This window comes from Penaeus vannamei, chromosome 8 (assembly GCF_042767895.1).
Source record: "Penaeus vannamei isolate JL-2024 chromosome 8, ASM4276789v1, whole genome shotgun sequence".
NCBI classification, from domain to species: domain Eukaryota; kingdom Metazoa; phylum Arthropoda; class Malacostraca; order Decapoda; family Penaeidae; genus Penaeus; species Penaeus vannamei.
The window spans coordinates 48,194,019-48,215,576 of NC_091556.1; the positions used below are offsets into that span (position 1 = coordinate 48,194,019).

The 21,558-nt window shown below is 35.4% G+C and overlaps 1 protein-coding gene across 4 annotated transcripts in view; it reads left to right on the forward strand.

The window, feature by feature from the left end:
• LOC113804532 (late secretory pathway protein AVL9 homolog) overlaps positions 1 to 20,050 on the forward strand; it is a 30,386-nt gene extending 10,336 nt beyond the window's left edge. For 2 of the 4 annotated variants that reach the window (XM_070124829.1, XM_070124831.1), the window contains 13 exons: positions 1,648 to 1,837; positions 2,408 to 2,512; positions 6,019 to 6,121; positions 7,043 to 7,196; positions 7,954 to 8,175; positions 15,040 to 15,239; positions 15,578 to 15,712; positions 16,752 to 16,850; positions 17,182 to 17,353; positions 17,830 to 18,004; positions 18,160 to 18,248; positions 18,430 to 18,591; positions 19,719 to 20,050. In XM_070124829.1, coding sequence (XP_069980930.1) covers positions 1,648 to 1,837; positions 2,408 to 2,512; positions 6,019 to 6,121; positions 7,043 to 7,196; positions 7,954 to 8,175; positions 15,040 to 15,239; positions 15,578 to 15,712; positions 16,752 to 16,850; positions 17,182 to 17,353; positions 17,830 to 18,004; positions 18,160 to 18,248; positions 18,430 to 18,591; positions 19,719 to 19,828 — 1,916 coding nt within the window. In that variant the 3' untranslated portion in view covers positions 19,829 to 20,050. The remainder of the gene's footprint in view (positions 1 to 1,647; positions 1,838 to 2,407; positions 2,513 to 6,018; positions 6,122 to 7,042; positions 7,197 to 7,953; positions 8,176 to 15,039; positions 15,240 to 15,577; positions 15,713 to 16,751; positions 16,851 to 17,181; positions 17,354 to 17,829; positions 18,005 to 18,159; positions 18,249 to 18,429; positions 18,592 to 19,718) is intronic. The other 2 variants (XM_070124830.1, XM_070124832.1) reach the window with 2 other exon arrangements.
• Positions 20,051 to 21,558: the final 1,508 nt, after the last annotated feature.

Genomic DNA, 21,558 nt, shown 5'->3' on the forward strand with positions numbered 1-21,558 from the left:
TGAGAGTGAGAGAGAGAGTGAGTGAGAGAGAGAGAGAGAGAGAGAGAGAGAGAGAGAGAGAGAGAGAGAGAGAGAGAGAGAGAGAGAGAGAGAGAGAGAGAGAGAGAGAGAGAGAGAGGTTGGAAGTGAGAGAGAGAGAGAGGGGGGGGGAGTGAGAAAGAGAGAGAGAGAGAGAGAGAGAGAGAGAAAGAGAAAGGGGGAGTGAGAGAGAAGAGGAAAAGAAAGGGGGAGTTAGAGGGAGAGAGATGGGAATGAGAAGAAGAGAGAAAGAGAGATGGAAAGAAGTGAAAGAAAGGTTGGGGTTAGAGAGGGAGAGAGGGAGTATGAGAGATAGGAAGAGATAGAGAGAGAGAAAGGGGTGGGAGAGTGAGAGGAAGAGAGAGAGAGAGATGGAAAGGAGTGAAAGAGAGATTGGGGTGAGAGAGAGAGAGAGGAGGAAAGTGCTAGAGAGAGGAAATGAAAAAGCGAGAGAAGTGGAGTAAGAGAAAGATAGAGGAATGAGAAAGTGAGAGAGAGAGATAGAGAGAGAGAGAGGAATCCTAAGAGCTGTCTTTGGAATGTGAATGTGATTCTTGTCGTCACTTGGCTTGGTCTAGTTGCTTATAGCACTGTAAGTTAAAGGAAATCATAACTTTCCTTTACTATGAGTTTGCATTTTAATAGAATGATTAGTTGTATCATAGTAATCTGTATAGGAAGACACTATAACCATATGCATACTCACACGAGCATACATTTCTATTTTTGTCTCCTGTTATTTTTTCTTTTTTGTTAATGTTTTCCTTCCTTTCTTATTTTTCCTTTCATTGATCCTTTTTTCAGTGTTTTCTTCTTTTCTCCCATTTCTTTTTACATTTGTTTTCTTTCTTATGACTCAGTTTTATTTATCATTCAGTCTTTCTTTTTATATCTTTCTTTTTTCTTTCTTCTCCAGTTACCTTTCCTCTTTTTCATCCTTTGTTCCTCCCTTCTCATTTTTTTTCCATTCATCTTTTTATTTATTTTACTACTAAGTAGATTGTAATCCAACTGCCCCTGAGTGCATCCAATCCCTCTTTCTCCACTTACTCCTCCTTCTGTTCCTTCCCCTCCTACTGTTCCTCCTCCTACACCATCCGTTGCTCTTCCCCCTCCTCTTTCTATTGCTTCATCCCCTCCTACTCCTTCTTAGGCTCCTCCTTTTCTTGTTTCTCCTACCCCTGCCCATACTGCTTGTGCTTCTGTCTCTCTTTCCTCTCCTCCTTCTGTTGCTCTCCCACCTCTAGCTCCTCCCTCTCCTATGGTTTATGTTGCTTCTCCACTTGTTGCTCCTCTCACCCTACTTCTTCTTTTTCATCTCTCCTTCTTGCTTCTTCTCCTGCTTCTACTCTTTTTCTCACTACCAAGGACACCCTTGTTTGTTACATAAAATGTATGGATTACCAGCAACTTCAGTGAGTTCTACTTTTTTCTTACTTTGTCTCTTTCTTCCTCCTTTCAACTAACAACAGCTACTATATATCTTTCTCTTTCTCCTTGTCTTCTTCCTCATCTTCTTCCTCTTTCTATGATTTTATGTCTCTAAACTAAGAATGTCTGTTTTCTATTGCACAAGTTTAAAAAAAAACAGAAACCACATTGCACGCCCTCCCCTACTATCCTTGGCAGGGGTGTTCGTGTCTGATGCGGTAAGAATCTTTGGCCGCAACATCCTGGTCCTGTTTAAGCTGATCCTGCTGGAGCGTCGCGTGCTCTTCTACCACAGCCCTGTCGGCCCCCTAGTGCGCACTATCACTTCCCTCCTGGCCCTCTTCCCAGAGAACTTCCCGAATGGCTTGGCACATGCGGCTTCCCTCAGGTGAGTTGTTTATAGTATGTTCTCCAGGGGTTTTGTTGGGTTTAAATGGAGTTCAGTTGGGTTCACTTCGATTCTCTCGGTTCATTTGGGTGCTTCTCTGGTTTCATCTGGGTGTTAGGGTTGAGAAATTAAGGTTTTCTCTGTTCTCATCCCATCATTAGAGGGAAAGTTTCTTATGCCTGAGTAATGAGATTTTGATAGAGGAGGAAGTTTAAGTGGTGCTTTGTCGGGTTCCCAGGTCAGTTGTGTGTTAATAAATTGCCAAGTAATTTGATTTTTTCTTTTCTATATAATTTTATCTTAGTAAATTATACTTTGTTTTCAATATTATTTGCTTTGTTTCATTTTAAAAAATGAATATAGAATTGGCATCTTTAAATTATTTTATATTTTGAAGTAAAAATCAATTAAATCATGATTGCAGCGATGAATGCAAAACCAGATTAGCCTTTGGTTCTGATGATCGTGCAACCTATGATTATAAGTCTCAGTTGTCATAGATGAAAAAGAAAAGAGATGGCTCTTAGGCATGCCCTGATTTTTCCTACACATGATTGATGGCACTGCCAGGTCTCGAGGGCTGCTTGGCCTTGCCACCCTGCAACCCAGTCCCAATGAAGCTGATTATATGGAAGTGTGTTATGCAGAGGACGCCCTGGCTGCTCGGGTCTCCAGGTAAAGCAAAGCAGAGTCGCCAAATTTCGCCCTGGCCCTTGGATGCATGGAATTAAGCTCTGCCCCTTTTTGTCTGTGATGTGGTTACCGTTCGAGACTAAAAAAATATATATACATCTGTAACATGCTTCATCAGTGTGAGAGCGGGACTATGTACTGAGTTGTGCACAGTGGAGCTAAAACAGTTGCAGCAGTTAGCCTGCTTTCTTTATTCTCTCTTTTTTTTCTAACACAGTATTAATAATTGTGGTTATGTGGTATTTAACAGTGTGATATTGAGGAGGTGTAGAGTTACATGGGGTTGGTAGCTGTAGAGTTGGCAAGCTGTGGTATTATGTCAAGGCTTTTAGCTCAGTCTTCCTTTAACAGTGGTGGTTCATGCCTTTCTCTTAGTTCACATAACACTGTATAATTGGTCACTAACACTGGTATGGTCTTTTTTTACTCTATTTAACACTATTTTCAGATTGTGCTCATGCTTTATGACATATTGCAAACTGCTTCACATTCCACAATATCACAGAATTTATCATGAGCACTAGCAGCTGAATTTTCCACATATCTCATCACATATGTTATCCATTTTCAGTGATGCTGATTCTGTGTGTGTTGAACCTCTCTTGTTTTGTTAGATTCACAGCCTTGAATCATGAGTATTTACGAAAACTTGTTAAGAAGCTAGCATTAGTGAATGGAAAAAGGGAAAGAAAAGTAAACAAGTTCCTGAATTTACTATCCACATGAATTATTGGTGTTATGGATAAATAGCTTTAGATGAAGTTTATAGCTGAATCCATGCTCTTTTTGTTGAGGTACCAATGAAAATGATAGGAAACTTGCTCTTTTTAAAATAGTTTTGAAAAAACTTTCCTATCAGCCAGTCATTCAGTGTTCAGGACTGCACAAATTATGAGGATATTTTGTGGTAATGAAAGATATATAAACCCATTATGAGACATCACCTGTTGTCTTATTATTTGTCATGCGATGTAGCATCACCAATTCCCAATAGTTTTAGATATGCAGTCTTGGTATATTTATTTTCTGTGGTTTATCATATTTTTTAAAAGACAGAAAGTAGAGCAAATATAACTAGAGTTGTAAAAGAATTTTTGATTACATAGAATAATGTCTACTGTCCTTTTTTGAATCTTCTGTTGATTTTTTTTATATATATTCAGTTAATTAGAATTTTGATAAGGCCAGAAAAGAAAGTCTTCACACGAGTCAAATATATCTGGTTGATTATGAACATGGTAATCGATGGGGATCATTTCAGCGAAGTCAGGTGAGGATGAGCATGTGCTGCTTTGTGCTGCTCTGTGTCTGAGATATCGTCTTCCTCATGATAGGGTGTGTAAGAACTTATCCCAGTGATTCTGATATAGATTTGGAACATGGTGTGAGGCATCTACCAGAATCTGTGAATTATTTGCAGCAAAGTGATAGCTAGTCACTTGTCTCCAGTGGTTTAGACAGGAGTCTCCCACTGTGTATGATATTGATTTTTCATAGTCTGTCACAATAAGTTTTTTTTACATCTCCATGTGAAATATATAAGTGAATTATATATGTAGCATTTTTTAAAAATAAGTCCTGATTCCCTTAATTTTCCCTTTTTAGTTTAAACTGATAAGTTTTCCTGTGCTTGCTTTGTCCATTGAAAAATTCAGTTGTTACTATTGAAAACCTGTTAAAGGCTTTGAACTGGTAGCAGTGCATTCTATCCATCTTCAAGAAATATAGTTTTATTCTTTTTTGTTAATATTTACTCAATTCTCAGTCAGGAAATTTGTATGTAATTCATATTTTTGTAAATATTTGTAAAATGTTTGCTTGAAAAACATACTCGTTAGAATGTAGTAGTCTTTACCATCATTGATTAATTGAATGACTGACATGCCGACAGATAGATGGACAGAAAACAGAAAAAAATAAAGTAAGAGATGTCCAACAAAAATAGTGTATTACAGGTATGACATTTATTGACATTCTTTGGTGGCTCCCACAGTGGTTCTCAGAGTAGGTACTCCCTCCCCTCTTGATCTTAGAGGGATATGAGCGTTCCAGGAGAGATTCACCTTTTAGTGTTCGTAAATTTAATTTCTCATAGATATACTTGGACAAATTCTTCGGGTAAATTTTGACATTGATGAGAGGAGGACTTTGTACCATAGAATAGAGAACCTGTTGCTTTAAGTACAGTCATTGAATGTTGTTTATGTTATCTGTCAGTGATTTGTCTTTATTAAACTGTAAGTATGACCATTTGTTATAGCCAGTAGATCTGTGTATCTATGAAGGGAAACATGGGAGTAGAGTGTGTATATTACTCTTGATGTGGGATGTATGCAGGCTAAATGTACTGAATTGACTAGTAGGAATCTTTTCATGTATTACACATTCCTAATGAATCTGATATGAGTATTTATCATCATGTGTAAGTTACAGATATGACATTGATAAAAGGAGGAGGATTGATGTGTCCTTTGTTTCAGAATTTTCGTAGTGGATGATTTAATGTTTACAGTCCCATACAGGTTACAAATAGCATTGACTATTCACTTCTATAATGTGGGAATTTCGTAGCTGTTGAGGTATCACTTTAAAAAATGCTTTGATGCGATCAGAACATTCATGAAACAAGTCCTAGGCAAATCCTCTCAGGCATTTATAATAACCATTGTGTCATGTATTACTCTCCATAACTAATCATTCAAATATAACTTGTACTGTTATGTGTCAAAGACCAGTAAATGTTTCTCATTATTATAACCCTTGCAATCCTTGCTGTCCTTACAGCATCAGCAACTGTATAGAGTCTCCTCAAATGTTAAAGGCTATATGTAGTGGTTTGATCCTCATGGAAGGCAGCAGGACACTAAATCCAGTAGCAGAAAGGATAATAGTTGTTATACATGGAAGTGATAAGAAGGGGATCCTGCTTCCAGTTGATTGATTCTCCTGTATTATGTACACTTATTTCTGTATATATTGGTATAAAGGGGATAGATAACCTGTGTATGGTATTACATATACCATCATGTTTAGTGTGTATAAGTTACTTGACTACCATTATTAACCTGTAGAGGTGTGGGTTGTTTACTGATTGTCTTTGTTTCGAGTTTTTCTTTAATCCTTGGTATTTTTGTGCATTATGTACCTGCTTGGGGTTATTTATATTCATGTATTTGATTATGAACAGTGTGTGTGTGTGTGTGGGTGGATGGGTGCGTGCGTCCGTGTGTGTGTGTGCTTGCGTGCGTGTGTGTGACCGTGTGTGTGTGTGTGCATGTTCGTGAGTTTGACTGTGTGTGTGTATGCATATATTTAGCCATCTTTTATTGCATGTAAGAGTGTGTAAACAAGTGTTTGACTAAATTTTTGAACACCATTTCTTTTTATTCACCTTTTATTCTGATATATTTCACAAAAAACAGCTGATCCATTATTTAAGAGATATGACAAAGGATATTAAGCTACAGTTGAAATTATTTTTGTAACAGCAATGAGGCGGAACCAGGAGAGTCAGAATTGGTTGGGGACGCCCTGGACAACGCCTCGGCACACAGTGGAGAGGTGTGCATGCAAGTCGCAGAGATGGCAGCGGTAAGTAGTCAGGAAAGCAAAGAGGTAGTGTTGTTAACCCCTTTAGTGATATGGGTATAATTTGACATGCAGATGTTGTTAGATTCATAATAACATGGATGTTGTTTACAGTGCAATTCTTTTTACAAAACCTAGAATTCCTCTTGGATTGTGACATAGCTGTGCACTACACAGAGCTTTTCTTGTAAAATGACAGCAATATTATGTTACCAATCTTCATCAATATAGCTGAAAATGTTGGAGAAAAAGCAGTACCATAAATGCTTTGTTACTAATGATTTCATGACTCAAAATGAGCAACATCGGTCTTGTCAATCATACCTGACCCTCTCAGGCAGTGTCACTTTACAGAGGTGTCCATATCTATATATCAATATTTATTTCTAAATTATACTTATATCTATATCTATATATCTATCTATCTGTCTGTCCATCTAGTCTGTCCATCTATGTATATATTTATTGATAAAATCTAATAATATCTCTCATCAAGTTCAGTTTCTAGTGAATGTCAAAAGGGGTTAAGTATGATATGACAACAGAAGCTGCCTAATAGTTGTTCAGTCAAGAGGTGTTTGTTTTTGTTTATCAGGAAGATAAAGAAGTTGTTATTGGTACTATGACTTGGTGAAAGGACACTGCCAGGAATAAAATGAACTTCAAATAGAAATGCCATTTCTCATACAGACTATTGTAAAATAATTTGTCTAATTGTGAACTATGTGTATGCACATGTGCCATGAAAAGGAATATTCAGAACTGCTGAAAATGTTATTTACATTGAGGCCATTGCAGTTAGTTAAAGAGAAAAGAGGAAGGAGCTTGTTTTGAAGATAAATGTAGCATCAAGTTAGAGCTTTTAATGTATGAGTTTAGAGGTAATAGTGTCAAGAACAAGATTAACTTGAGGTATTCTCTCAGGAGGCCGAGTCCCTTGGGGAGAAGAAAGGAAGTAACAAAAACTTAGAGAAGATGGAGGTGTCTGATCTGGAAGATGGAACCGAACCCACCAAGATTATTAACGTCACCAACGAAGAGAGCCTGAACCTCATGGGGTCCCCTCCAGATGCTGTTGGTATGTTAACACATAGATTGATCCTCTATTACAGCCAAGATATTTAATACATAGTGTTTATACATGTCACTGTTCCCAGGTCATTGGCAGTATTATGAGCTGGATTTGTTATATTGTTTTGGGATATATTGTTTTTCCAGTTTTGTTTTGAATTGTGTGATTATGATTGATTATATTGCATTTAAATATTGTTACCATAACATTTTTTGCACCTAACCCTGGAAATAAATGTTTGCCTTTCGTATGACAAGCAAATGAAAGCAAGAAATATTATATTTATTCAAGTGAAAATGCAAGAAAGTTATATGGATGTCTGCTGTGCTCCAGCAACAGTTCATGGGCTGAACAATATACATTTCATATACCAAAATGCTGCTCTAAACTTTTCTTCACTAGTATCATCTTTATTCTTCTCTAGTTTTTAAATTGTTACAATAGCAGAGTTGCGTTTCGTCCCAGATTGCTACATTCATATCTTGAGTTTCCATAAGAACATTGGGATTCATGAATACAGTCCCATCATAGCTAATATAGATATGAATCAGGGCTCATATCAGAATGTGGGAATTGTATTCCATGAGAGGTGCATTTTTACAGTAGTCTTGAAAAGGGGAAAAAGTTTTCTATCATAGTGTTTCAGTTTAGTCTTTAGGGTCAGTTAGATTATGTAATGGAGATGAAATAAAGATTTGCACAAACGGAACGAGCACCAGACAACAAAACAACAACAGTGTAACCCTTCTCTGCTCCCTCTCAGCATCGCCCTCAGATGACCTGAGTGAGAGACGGAGTAGCAACTCGAGTCTCACGTCAGTTACCTCCCGTGGCTCCATCATGTCACCCCCGGAGTTCAACGGGGGAGCGGGAGGCACCTCAGCAGCAAACCTGACCAGCAAGATGGTATCACTAAAGGGCCGACTGAGTGGGGTCTTCAACTACTGGACTGGGAGGGAGAAGTCACCCACACAGGAAAAGCCTTGTGAGTTGAAGGTCTAGTTTGTTGATCTTAGTCTAATTTATTCTTGTTATCATCTTCAATATTATTATTATTTTTATCATTATCATTAACATTACTTTTATATTATTTTTATCATTTTTGTTATGATTGTTATTGTTATTTATCATTATTTTTATTTATTTTTTTTTTCATTATATTATTACTGTTATTGTAATTGTTTATTGATTTGTTATTTTTTCATTATTGTTGTTACTGTTTACATTGTTCTTTATTGATTCATCATTTTAAATAAACAAGATAAATCTGTGTGCACATGTTACCCGGGATAATTGGTTTTGGGCTGCCATCCAGAAAGACCTGAAACTCCTAAACTGGCGTTGGCGGCCCACTTGGAAGTGTTGAAAGTGAATATGCATTCATGTACATGGAGATATATTTATGTATGAATACAAGTATATATATGTGAACATATTTTTCCTCTCTATTTATATAGGAGTTGGCCATACACTTTTTTTATCTATCTTTAATGAACCAATTTTCTTATAAAAGGAATGTTTCTTTTTTATACATCAATGGTGCATAAGGATTTTTTTCTTCTATTTTTTCTCCAGTTATGGGATCATTTGATTTTACTTCTTTATTTATTCATGTGGTTATTAGTGGATCATCATTGTCTTTTTTTGAACATTTTTGTGGATACAACAATTATAACACAAGTACTACTATTAATAACTTTACTCTGGTAATAGTAGTATGATGTAGCTGTAGTAGCAGCAGTAGTAGTAGAAAAGTAGTAGTAGTAGTAATTGGACTGGAACTAATATTAGCATACTATTATCGGTAGATCAGTGTAGCAGTGATAATGTGGTTATAAATGTAGATATAACAGTAATGAAATTATTAGTTGTAATACTTGTTCAGACCCATATAATGTTGTGAAAGGATTGGAATAGATATGCAAATTGTGCTTTGATTTTGATGAGAGTTATATCAGCATACAATGAAGACAGAGGCTATGTGCTTCTTTGTTTTGAATGATGACAGATGAATAGGAGAGAGGAATCCATGTTGGAAAGTGAATTTGTTATTATAATGTCACTGGTGTTTTCTTTTCTTGTTTTTTTCTTTTCCTTTTTGTATATTTCCCTTTTTCACATTTCATTTCATTTCCAAAGCTAAGACTTTCTGAAAAGGACTGTTATATATTAGAAGTTTTAAAATTTCATCCAAAAGATTGATCAGTGACCTCATCTTGTGCAAATAAAAAAGGGAATACTGGCTCATTGATTTATCATGTAGGTTTCCCATTCTTAATTTATTTGGCATGTTTCCCAGCCTCATAAAGCAAACAGTTAGGTTCACATTATCTGTGATCAATCAGTTGACCTCCTCTTACTGTGATCAGGAAGAAATAGTAATAGATTCATACACTTATATCTAGAATGCCACTCCACTGCCAAGAGATTCTCCAGTCTTTTGTGTTTCTTTTTTATAGCATGTTTTTGGGAAATTGTCGAGATTGGTGTATATACACAGCTACTTCTTTCATCTTAGTGGGCTTGAATCATAAGCCCTTTGTGACCTTTTATTAGAATATACAACACACTCAGGTAAGAAACTCTTGCTCCGTTTATACTGAGCCTTGCCTGAACTCGCGTTAGGTACTTCGCTGCTAGTGTGACATGCTTGAGTTCAAGAAGGGCGGCTTTTGTAATGACAACATGAGCCCCTGTGTCAGAGTGACAAGCTTAGGCATCAGCCTGGGTTGGTGCTGTGATCTGGCATGACTAGCATAGTGAAATAATAACCGCATTAGTAATACCTGTGTTTGAGAGTGTACCTAGTGCTCATGTGAGCTGCTGCAATTGTGTTTAGAAAGCCGCGTGTTTTTGAAAATCTGACCAGTTTCTTTTTTAAGGAAACAAACCCAGCTGATGACATAATGAGAAATAAAGAGGCAGATGGATAGGCAGTGTGATTGTAGGGAAGAGAGATTGAATAGGGAGTCAGTCAAGATGGTGTAAAGAAATTTCTATACACTGATTCTTCTGAAGCTCTGTTTAAGGCAGAAGTTTTCACTAGTATAAATCTTCACTAGTGATATTGATATTCCATATTTTGATCTTTGACAGAGCATGAGGGGAAAAAAGACTTATTAACCCATGGAGAATCCCTTCAGTGAGTTTGTAAAAATGTAGGAACATGAATGAAGAGAAAAGCAAGAAAACAGACAAGACAATACCTAAGAATTCATCAGAGATAATAGCTTTTTCCTTAACCTCATGGCTGTGTTTATCTACTGTCCACTGTAGTTTTTTTTTTAATTTCACTGCACCCAGAGGCCTCCTCAAGAGCTGAGCTGCCAATGAGTCATTTAGTTAGCCTTATCACTGCTTGATTTCCTCATTCCTTGACTTTGTGGGATTTTTTCCCTAATGCTCTTAATAATAATACTGTTTGTATTGTTATTGACATAATGATTATTGTAATGTTATTAAGATACTGTATATAACAGCACATAGCCTCAACTAGTCTTGTGGTTAGTTCATCAGTGATGCGACCAGAGAGTTGGAAGTAAATAAAAGCAATTGCAGATAAAGGAAAGTTAGAGTTGAACTAAAACAACACATTCAGTGATAAACTATAAAAGTAATTCACCATAATTACATTTTGAATGCAATGACCATTATGTATTGTTGTATACTATACTTACTATGTTTTAGCAGTTGATGCCATTCAACTTTATTTAACTTTTGTGTTGTATGTAGGGAACCTGTACGGTCTACTGAATTGACGTTTGTTGAAATGTTCCCAGTCCAAAAAGGTGAATTTGCATTGTCTTATATATTCTTGTTGAGAGTATAGCCTAGCTCTGCATATACACTTTTCCAGAAACATACCTGAATGGTCGTGTTCCTGGTAAGGTTTGATTATAGTATGCAGAATATAGCAATTTGGCAATTTGCAGCTGCTTTCTTACAACTGGAAAAATAATTCAGCTTCATTATGTATTATGGACAGATACTGAAATGGGTATTGGAATTATAATTATTGTTATTCTCCTATTCCATATATATTGTTATATCAGATATATTAGTATATCATGCATCTAAATAATGGTGAAGGTTGAGCATGTGCTAACAGCTGTTTGCATGAGTCATGGTAGCAGCAGAGCACTCATTGATATTCTCAGCACATGTGAGGAATCAGATGAAAATAGGAGTAGTTATAAACCCTCTGAGAAGGACTTTTATCCATGCCATATGGAGCTATGTACTGGGCACTATATGCAATCAGCTGCTCAGTTGAAAAAGTTGAAGCACAGAATACTTTTTTTTCTTCTTTTGGCTGCATCGTATATAATCCTTCAACAAAAGAGGCTATAAAGAGACTGAGCCTTTTTTTGAGGGATGTACCTCCTCATTGATCGTAGTTTGGGCTAAACAAGTAAATAGCTGTCTAGTGCACACAATACAGAACAAATTCAACTGTGTATGTTATGGATACTTATCACCACCTTTAACCATGTGTTAATGGTGATAGCCAGAGCTGAGAAACTTTTTTTTTTGCCTTTTTTCGCAAAAACTTGCTCTTGGGAATTATGTAAATTTAATCAACAGATAAACCTAATTCATAAGTAGTTCTGACAAAATATGTCAGAACTGTTGCATAACTAATGTTTTTCTTGTCTTTTTCTCTCCCTTTCATTGATTTATTATTCTTTCCATTTCTCTCTCTGTCTCATTCATTCATTTACTCTCTTTCTCTCTCCCTTTCTTTCTCTTTCTTGATCTTTTTTTCACCTGCAGCCTCATCCACTGTGTCTCTTTAGAGATGGTGAAATAGCAGTTAAACGCAACAGACATGACTGAATCACTGTCAGTTACCTGATGTGATGGTACCAAAGCTTTCCATACATTTCTGGAATGTAGATTTGTTTCTGTGGCCTGGTGCACATCAAGGGCAATTTCAGAACCATGTGACAGATTCATTTTATTTGAGAATTATTAAATGATACCAAATAATTGATTTTAGCAAAATAAAAGGGGGCTGGCCAACAATATTTATCTATCTAAGGTATGTTACCCCATGTCTAGGTAGGTATACGGTTAAAGAAATATCCACTTGTTGTAAAAGAGTGACTCTAGTTACCCAACTCAGGACTGATACTGTATGTGGATATAAGGTTTATAATGTATAATGTTATAATGTTAAAATGTAGGTATAACATGAAAAAAATTCTATCAATTTTTAGTGTAGTAAATTGTTTAACTCTTGTTAATTTGAGATGCAGTCCATTACAGTTTATTTGAGAATTACCTTAACTTTCAGGTCAACTGATATCAGATTTTTTTCCATTAATAATTTATATTAATTGTTGAAGTTTAGGTGAAATTGCCCATTCTAGTCTTTTATCTCAAAAAAGAGTATTGTATTTGTGAATTCCAGATAGAATTACCACATTAGGTATTGTCCTGTCAACATGGTCCTGTTCCTTCACCATAAACATGTGGGAACTTTACCAAAAGTCAGATAAAAAGAATAAAACTGAAAAACCTTAAATTACAAGTATTTTCTGATCAATGTCTTTAAGACCTTTTTGAATTGGACATTATGGGAATTGAACATTTTACAATTTCAGTGTTATATGGGCATACTGAATACTGTAGTTAATAGCAGTAGTTTTCCAGTATTTTGTATAATTTGGTGTGGTATTAAACTGTATAAAAGTTGAGTAAATGTTGCCAGATATAGTAGTTAATTTCACACACTATAGGACTTTTCCAGTCCAAGCATTGTATAGCCATATATATAGTATAGTATTTATTACAGAAAGAAAAAAATACAAGTCTGTGTAACTGAACAAATTTGTAAAAAAGACCCTTTGAAAGGACAGCAGAATTTCCTCAATGAAGATTTATTTTTTGACATTGTTTGAAGACCATGAAGTGGGATATTTTTAGAAAATGAGAAAATTTATATTTTTCTTTTGACTGCTTATTAAAAGTCATTACTTCATCAGTAATTGAAAAAAAATAAAAGAAAATGTTTTTGTCATTCTTATCTCCTAAGGAAAAAGTAAGGCAATTGTATGTGTGTACAGGTTTATGTGCACAATTGAGGAAATATGGCAAGAATCATATTTAGAGCATATTTGTCTGTGAACTTTGATCCTTTTTTAAAATTAATTAATTAATTTAATTTCTTTCTTTATTTATTATTATTTTTTTAATGGAATAGGTGAATAGTTATGGTAATAGTACATAGTTGGCATACATTTTTGTCTTTTGCTTGTTTTTTCTTTCTTTTATAGTACACTGTTCTATATTTTTTCTTCCTTCTCTATCTCTAAAGATAAGTTGATTTATGTGACCATGGATGTAAATATGCAGTATTTAGTTGCAGTTGTTTAGACGCAAAAGTCAGATCAAAAGAATAAAACCATAAGACCTTAAATTACAAGTATTTTACGAGTTTCTGGTTGTGAGTATAGTCTAGCTCTGCATATACACTCATATATATATATACATATATATATGTTTTTTTTTATGTGTCTTTTTTTATACAACAAGGACACATCATGCAGATAAATATGTTTGATTGATAGCAAGCCTTATTTCAAAGGGGAATCCATGTGCATTAGTAACGGGACTGAAGATACTTTTATAGTGGTCTTGTTGTATCCAATCCCTTGTTTATTGGTATTAGGTTTTCAAGCAAAGTTTGATCTGTAATCTGATCCCATTGATGATTGTTTCACATGATGAAAACAATCTGTAGATATTAAAGTGAAATTCAGTTTAAGAATGAAGATGATGATGAATTATTTACAGAGGTCAGAAAAAGAATATTTTTATCTTTACCCCAGAAAAGACTCAGACGTGCTAAAAAGCTCCAGTCTCATAAGTTATTAATGTGTATATTTGTGTCAAGAAATAAAGTCTTCATAACTGGAATATTCTTGAGAGTGAGAAACCATTTCTAGCAAATGTATAAAAAAAGCTTTTCTTTCCGGTTTTTGTTAACGCTTCTGCCTGCTTACATATCTGATGAAGAATATCAGCCAGTCAATTATGAAACGTTGACTTAAAATCTAGAATTATGCAAATATGCCATGTGCTGTTACAAGAAATTGTAAAACCCATATAATGCTTATTATTTTGGGAGCTCTTGACTTGAATGGCTGGTTTGGAGGTATTTGGCTTTGTGTTTTATTTTTCGTTTTTCCTTCTTTCCTTCTTTTGTCTTTTTTTATTCTATTTGTAGTAGATAATGTATTAGAGAAATGTAAGGCTTGAAGTGTATCTATATGGCGTATTCAATATCTAGAATATAATCTCGTATCTTGTAGCTCGTGGAAGCCTTTGTTGTGGTCAGGACATTTGTCATGAAAGCAGGATATCGACAGTTCATATTCAGTTTTTTTTATAATTTTTCTCCATCTGACCTAATAAGCTGCCAAACAATTCAAGTAAGACAGAAATATAGAGGAATTGATTCACATATTCATCAAGTAGCTTTATGTGGGAATGAATGCAGATGCAAAACCTTCTGTCACTTTTTAATGGTTACGGTGAAGAAAAACAGCATTGTAATATCATGCTGAAATAATATGGCCCAGGTGCAGAATTTGTGATCTTTGTACTAGGACTGCTTATTCACTTTTATAATATTCTCCCTTCATTCATGACACGTATCTTAATAGATGAATGGATATGTATTTGATTGCGTTTGTTACTTGAATTCAGTTGAAATTATTTGCATCACTGATAAGGTGCAGGCTCAGCGTAAGAACTTAGAATGCCATCAGTTCCCTCTCTTAGTCTTCCTTCCACGTTTGTTATTCTTTCTTAATGGACATTTTTCTTTCTCTCTTTTCTCCAGCCTCGACAGCAACCCCAAACCCCTCGCCAAGTGAGCCAGGTGACGATGTACCTGTCTCACCAACGTCTGGGGTGTCGCTGGGTCAGGAGCAATTCACCTCAGAGCCAGAAGCTCCCCCTATCCCCCAGCAGACGCCCCCAGAGAAATTCGCTTCTCTCATATCCTCTGACTGTGGCTTGCCGTTGGAGATATTCACAAAGGTAAGTAATATCTGTGGCATATACTGATTTATGAATAATTTTTGTCATATTTTCTGGTCAAGTTACAATATATATATATATATATATATATATATATATATATATATATATATATATATATATATATATATATATGTATATATATATATTTATATTTATATTTATATTTATATTTATATATATGTAAAAGCATACAGATCATTTATGAATACTTTTTTTTCCCCTTTTCTTTTCTTCTCTGTAATTGCCTGCAAATATAGCACAGCCACTGATATTGGAAAGGATGGAAAATCACATGTTAGGAATCATATTTAGTAATGGAACCCTTTTGATTTCAGGGCAACTTGCTCCACCCTTACCTGTCTCTGCAGTATCTAGACGTGCTGACTGCTCCAACCTCCAGAGCCTTTCTGGTGGGAGCCTCAAATGCTCTCTTTGTGCACAAGAAGCATCTGTATGATGTGCTTGTACAGGTGGGTAATTTTTTATATATATACAAACACACACATGTACACGCACACACCCACACACACACATCTACACGCACACATCCACATGCACACATCCACACGCACACATCCACACGCACGCACGCACACACACACACACACACACACACACACACACCCACACACACACACACACACACACACACACACACACACACACACACACACACACACACACACACACACACACACACACAATCGCATGCAAACACGCACACAGATGCGCGCACACACATACATGCACACACACTCACAAAAAAAAACAAAAAAACTACACACACTACACAACACACACACACGCACATGCCCTAATAACATCATGTGTGCCAAAAATGTGCATCAGTTTAAAAAGTCATATGATAATTTAGATATAGCAGACAGGAGCCTCTGAGGTTAGCTCATTTGGGGCAGCTAGGTAAAAACGGTTAAGTAAGAATGCACACATGCACATCAATACCCATGCCCCCACCCTTACCTACCCACACCCAATAAAGTGGGAGGTGACTTTATACTTTACCGTATGACTGACCAGCGCGTCATATGGTACTGTGATAAGAAACAAAGCCTGAAATAAAGTAAGGCAGAATACAGGGACATCTTCAGTGGGCAAACATTTAGCTGGGTTTGCGTTGACTTTCCTTGATACCCTAAGAAGTCAGATGTTCCAGTAAAGCTTCTTGTATATGCAGCAGAAAACTTTACTTCAATATCTTTAGGACTCAAGGCATGTGGCGGGTTATAGGTAATGCCATCTCTTCTGCTGGTGACTAGACTACTCGAGAGATTGAGGGAGGTCATCAGGGGACAGAAGACTTGATGTGAGGTTTATTATTATAACCAGCCACATTGCTTGAGTCCTGGAGATGTTGAAGTATGGCTTCCTGTACATACTGTATGTTGTAATAGTTTTTTTTTATAAATGATTTTGACTAATTGTGTGGTGTGTACAGTTTTGTTGTTAAAATTTGCAGCAAAAGCAATTTGTATCTTTTTCCTTCCACAGCTTGATGAGGGCAAGATAGAGATTCCAGATCCGGAGCTGAAACGCCAGTTAAGCCTTTCTACAGAAGATTTGCGCTTTGCTGAAAATATTGTTCGCCAAGTAATTCCCTTTACCCATATTTGTTATTTGCGATGTTTTTTTTTTTTTTTTTTTTTTTTTTTTTTTTTTGTGTGTGTGTGTGTGTGTCTGTCTGTCTGTCTGTCTGTGTCGTGTCTGTGTCGTGTCTCTGTGTCTCAGTGTGTGTGTGTGTCTGAGTGTGTCTGTGTGTCTTTGTTTTAATTTGTGTATGTATTTGTATTTGTGCAAGTTTGTTTGTGAGAGTATACATAAGTCAAAATAGATAGTGTTAAATATGGTTCATATGTCTGGTAACATGCTTATATTAATTTACAATACGTCAATGGTTTTCCAAACTTCCTTGTTCTGAAAGGTTGAAGCTGTGAGTGCTACCCTGAACACCAAGGCTCCCAACGACATCTCTCCAATAAGCAACCATCCCGATGTGTTCCTGGAGGGGGTGGGTTGGGTCGGGGGAGAAGAGTGGCTACGCTATCAGTTCAAGGTTTATCTCCTGTCACTGCTGCGGTCATCTGTGTGCAGTGGTACGTTCTTGGTTGTAGGAGGACGATTATTTTGTGTTTTATTTCCCCTTGGGATAGTGTTGTGTTTTACAGTTTTGAAATTTTGTAAAATTTCATAGTTGAGATTTTTTAGATTTCTATAGATTATCACCTTGGCTCTATAGTATAGGGGTTACCCCTCATTATTTTTTTGTTTGGAAGTTAATATGTGAGAATACTGTTTCCAAATATTCTTTGTACTTTTCTATAGTAGTTTTTTGAGTGCTTATTCTCCTCAGGATGAAATTCTCTATGGATTAATATTTTGATAAATGAAATATACACATATATATTTTGAGGAAATAATTTGCATTGAACAAAACAAGATTCAAAGTGAGACCATGAGGGGAAAAATAAGGAGAGGTGATACGTGTCTGATATATAGGACTGATATTAAATATCTGCTTTTCATAATGATGATATTTTGATAACACATTACCTTGCTCTTGCACCTCCAGAGGGTTCTCGTGAACATGAGGTCTTCAACAGCAGCTTTGTTACCTCATGGAAAAGGAGTCATAACTACAGGGTGTGGATTGCATCTGGCACTTACCCAACGCTGATGGAGTTGATGCCCGGGCACCCTCATGCCGGAAACCTCTCCATGACTGACATGAGAATTCGGTTGTCACAGTGAGTATAGGTGTTGAAGTGGTGTTAAAGGGAAATAGTTTTTAGTTTTATTTCAAATGCATTTATCGTTTAGAGTTCTTATCCACTAATAACTGACCATACAAGCTATAGATTTGGTCTGGAAAAGCATATTTATCCTCAACATTCTCTTCCAGCACAATCCAGGGCCTGGACAAAGGAAGACGGATAAACCAGACACTTGCCACAACAGGCACAGCAGTTGTAAAAACCAGGGAGGCTGTTGGTAAGTATAAGTAGTCGAAGAATGATTGTTTTTATATGATTTTTTAAACTTCTTTATTCATGTGATTTTTGTAACTTCTTTGTTCATGCGTTTATTTGTCTTTTTCATTCAAAGAAAACTACTTCTGGATATATTCTATTATTTAATTCACAGCTCCCTAATTATGTCTTTTATCTCTCAGGAGGCGCTCTGACATCAGCTAAAGGTGCCATCACAAACCTGTGGTCATCATTCACAGCCAACAACAACAACGCTGGCCCTGGTGACGAGTCATTCACAGATGCTGCCATTGAAGCTACAGAGTCCCAAGCCAATGCAGAGAAGCCCAAGGAAGGGGACACAGGTCAGGAATAATGTAGTTGGTCAACTCTTTTAGCACTAGCTTTTACTTTTTTTTATTGGATCAATTAGCGTTTATATTTTGGTTTCGATTTGAAGATTTCTTTCAAAAATGTTTTGTGTCTTCGTTTTGTCATAAGCAACTGATTTAACCCATTGCTGCCAGGTGGCATGTACAGGACATATATGCCATGGTATGACTGTACTCTTATCTAGGTGGGATGTTTATCCATGTAACATTCATTGAGCCAGCACTTAGTGAAAGGTTTGTGAACTAAATAGTTTTTTATGTGTTTGGCTCTGAGTACAACCATTAAGGTGAAAGAGACCCTGAAAAGTAGACAGAGAGACAGCAAGGTAATGGTTGCCAAATGTGAAATCGTTCAAAGATATTTGGGGTAAAATGAAAGTAGAAATGAAGTGTACAATTTTCCATCCCAAGTGAAGGGGTATGGGGTGAGGTAAAGGAATAGGTGGATATGGAGTACAGGGGAAGGACCACAGAGGGGGAAACTGTGATATAGAATCTGCCAATGATAGTTCCTCATTCTGGGTATGGGATTGGGCACATCTAGCTGATGTACATGATTGGTGGAAACAGGGATGGTGGGTGGGGCTACAGAATCTCTAGGACAGTATGCGGTCTAAAAATAGATCCAGTACAGAATACGGGATCACTCAGCAACAACTAAAATTAAAGGGAATTATGACGCCAACAATGGCGTCACACTATGTTCCACTGGAGCTTCATGACGCCAGTGGTGTCTTCATATAAAACGGATTAAAGTAAGTTAAAGCCCTTGTTTCTAGGAAAATGGTATATTCTTCTGTTAAAATTATAGTTTAGAGAAATTGTATGTCTCCCTTGGTGCATGGACCAGTATAGTATATATAATAACCCTCAACAATGAGTTAGAATGTAGTAATTTATCATACCATTTAAGCAGCAGCAGTCATTGTAGCAGTAACAGTAGCTATAGTTTTAGTAGTAGTAGTAGGAGTAGTAGTAGTTGCAGCAAAAGAATTAGGAGTATTGGTAGTGGTAGCAGTTACAAGTGTAATAGTTTGTGTAGAAGTAATGGTATGATATCAGTATTCCTTGTTATTATACAAAGTGTCTTTACTTTTCAGCAGAAACTGCACTGGAAGCAGTAGAAGGCAGCACATCAGTGGTGAATGCTGATGAAGAATTAAGAAACAAACACAGCATGACAGGGACACTGTCTACTGTGACAAATTAATTGTTATTTGCACAAGATTATCATTATTTTGTTCACTTTTCAAGGGCTTCATGTTTATCAGTGAATTTAGATTCAGTTTGTGACCATGTTGAGGAGATTTTTATATATATTCAGCATAATGAAGTATTATTATTATAATGGATTATTTATTGATATGGTATTATATTTGTATTTTCTGGTACGGATTTCTGTCATTATGTGGAAAGTCAATATGAAGCACATCCAGTCTTTTTTCCTTTTCTTTTATATATATATATCTATATATCTATATATCTATATATATATATATATATATATATATATATAATATAAAGTATTTATATGATATATAATACATATAGTATATGCAATATATATAGTATATGTAATATATGTAGTATATGTAATATATATAGTATATGTAATATATATAGCATATGTAATATATATGGTATATGTAATATATATGGTATATGTAATATATATGATATATATAATATATATGATATATATAATATATATAATATATATTTTATATATAATATATATTACAATATATATGATATATATTATATATGTATATTATATATGTATATATGTATATATATATATATATATATATATATATATATATATATATATATATATATATATATATATATATGTATATATATATAATGTCATATATATATAATATATTATATGAAAATGGAAAGAAGGTATTTGAAGGTCTTGATTTTATACACTATTTATTTAATGAATACTGGAGTCTTTGAGTGTATAACTTCCTAGTTTCCATAATGAATCAAAGCTAATGTAGGTGTTAGATTAATTCAACCTGTGTAATACTGTAAGTTGAATAATGAATAGCAGACTATTAGGTGTGAAATTGTCACCAATTACATATATATATATGTATTTTTGATCTGATGTGCATCTGACAGACCTTTGCTTTTTAGAAATCATTTATTTTTTTCTTTCTTTTTTTTCTCTATATTTTTTGCCATGAATTTTGTGAAGTTACAGTGCAAAGTATGTAACTTCGTAACCCTATCATATGTAAGTTCGAATGTATGTTTGTGAACAGTGATGTTGTCATGTAGACATGCAACCAAGATAGAGTTGCAAAAGTACAATCATGAAGAGAGGCTAAATATCAAATATGTATCACAGTTTTTTTTTAGGACCAAAAATTTAGATCTGAACTTCCTCAGTTGCCAAAAAGCAAAATTGTGTCACCTATTTGATGTTTATGCTTTCATTTTGCTTCCATTATATAGAGGATAGAATAAGTGTTTAGATGTCAGATCAGCTTTTTCGGGTTATTAAAGAAAGATTGTGGCCTGTCTGGATAGGGTAATGTATTTGCTGTTGACTAGGTGAGAATATTTAGGTTAGAAGTATATTGTGATAGGGTATTATCTCATATCATGTTTTAGAAGACTGAGAATGTTGTATGTTGAATGGAACACATTTATCTTGCAAGTGTACATTATCCAACATGGTATTTCAAAGGTTGAGTTATTGCAAAATGCGAATATAGTCAGTAGATTTATTTTGTTATCAACAGAGAACAGTCTAAGCACACCTCGTCTACAATGATTATCCAATATTCTCAGAGGTTCATATTTTGAATAATCTGGATGGATGCAAATAGTGATTCCACAGAAGTGTTTGCGTGGTTTGCTAAAAGGGAGACTAAGGTATTTGAACAAGGAAAACCTTTGTTGTAAGCAAACCATTGTGTGCCC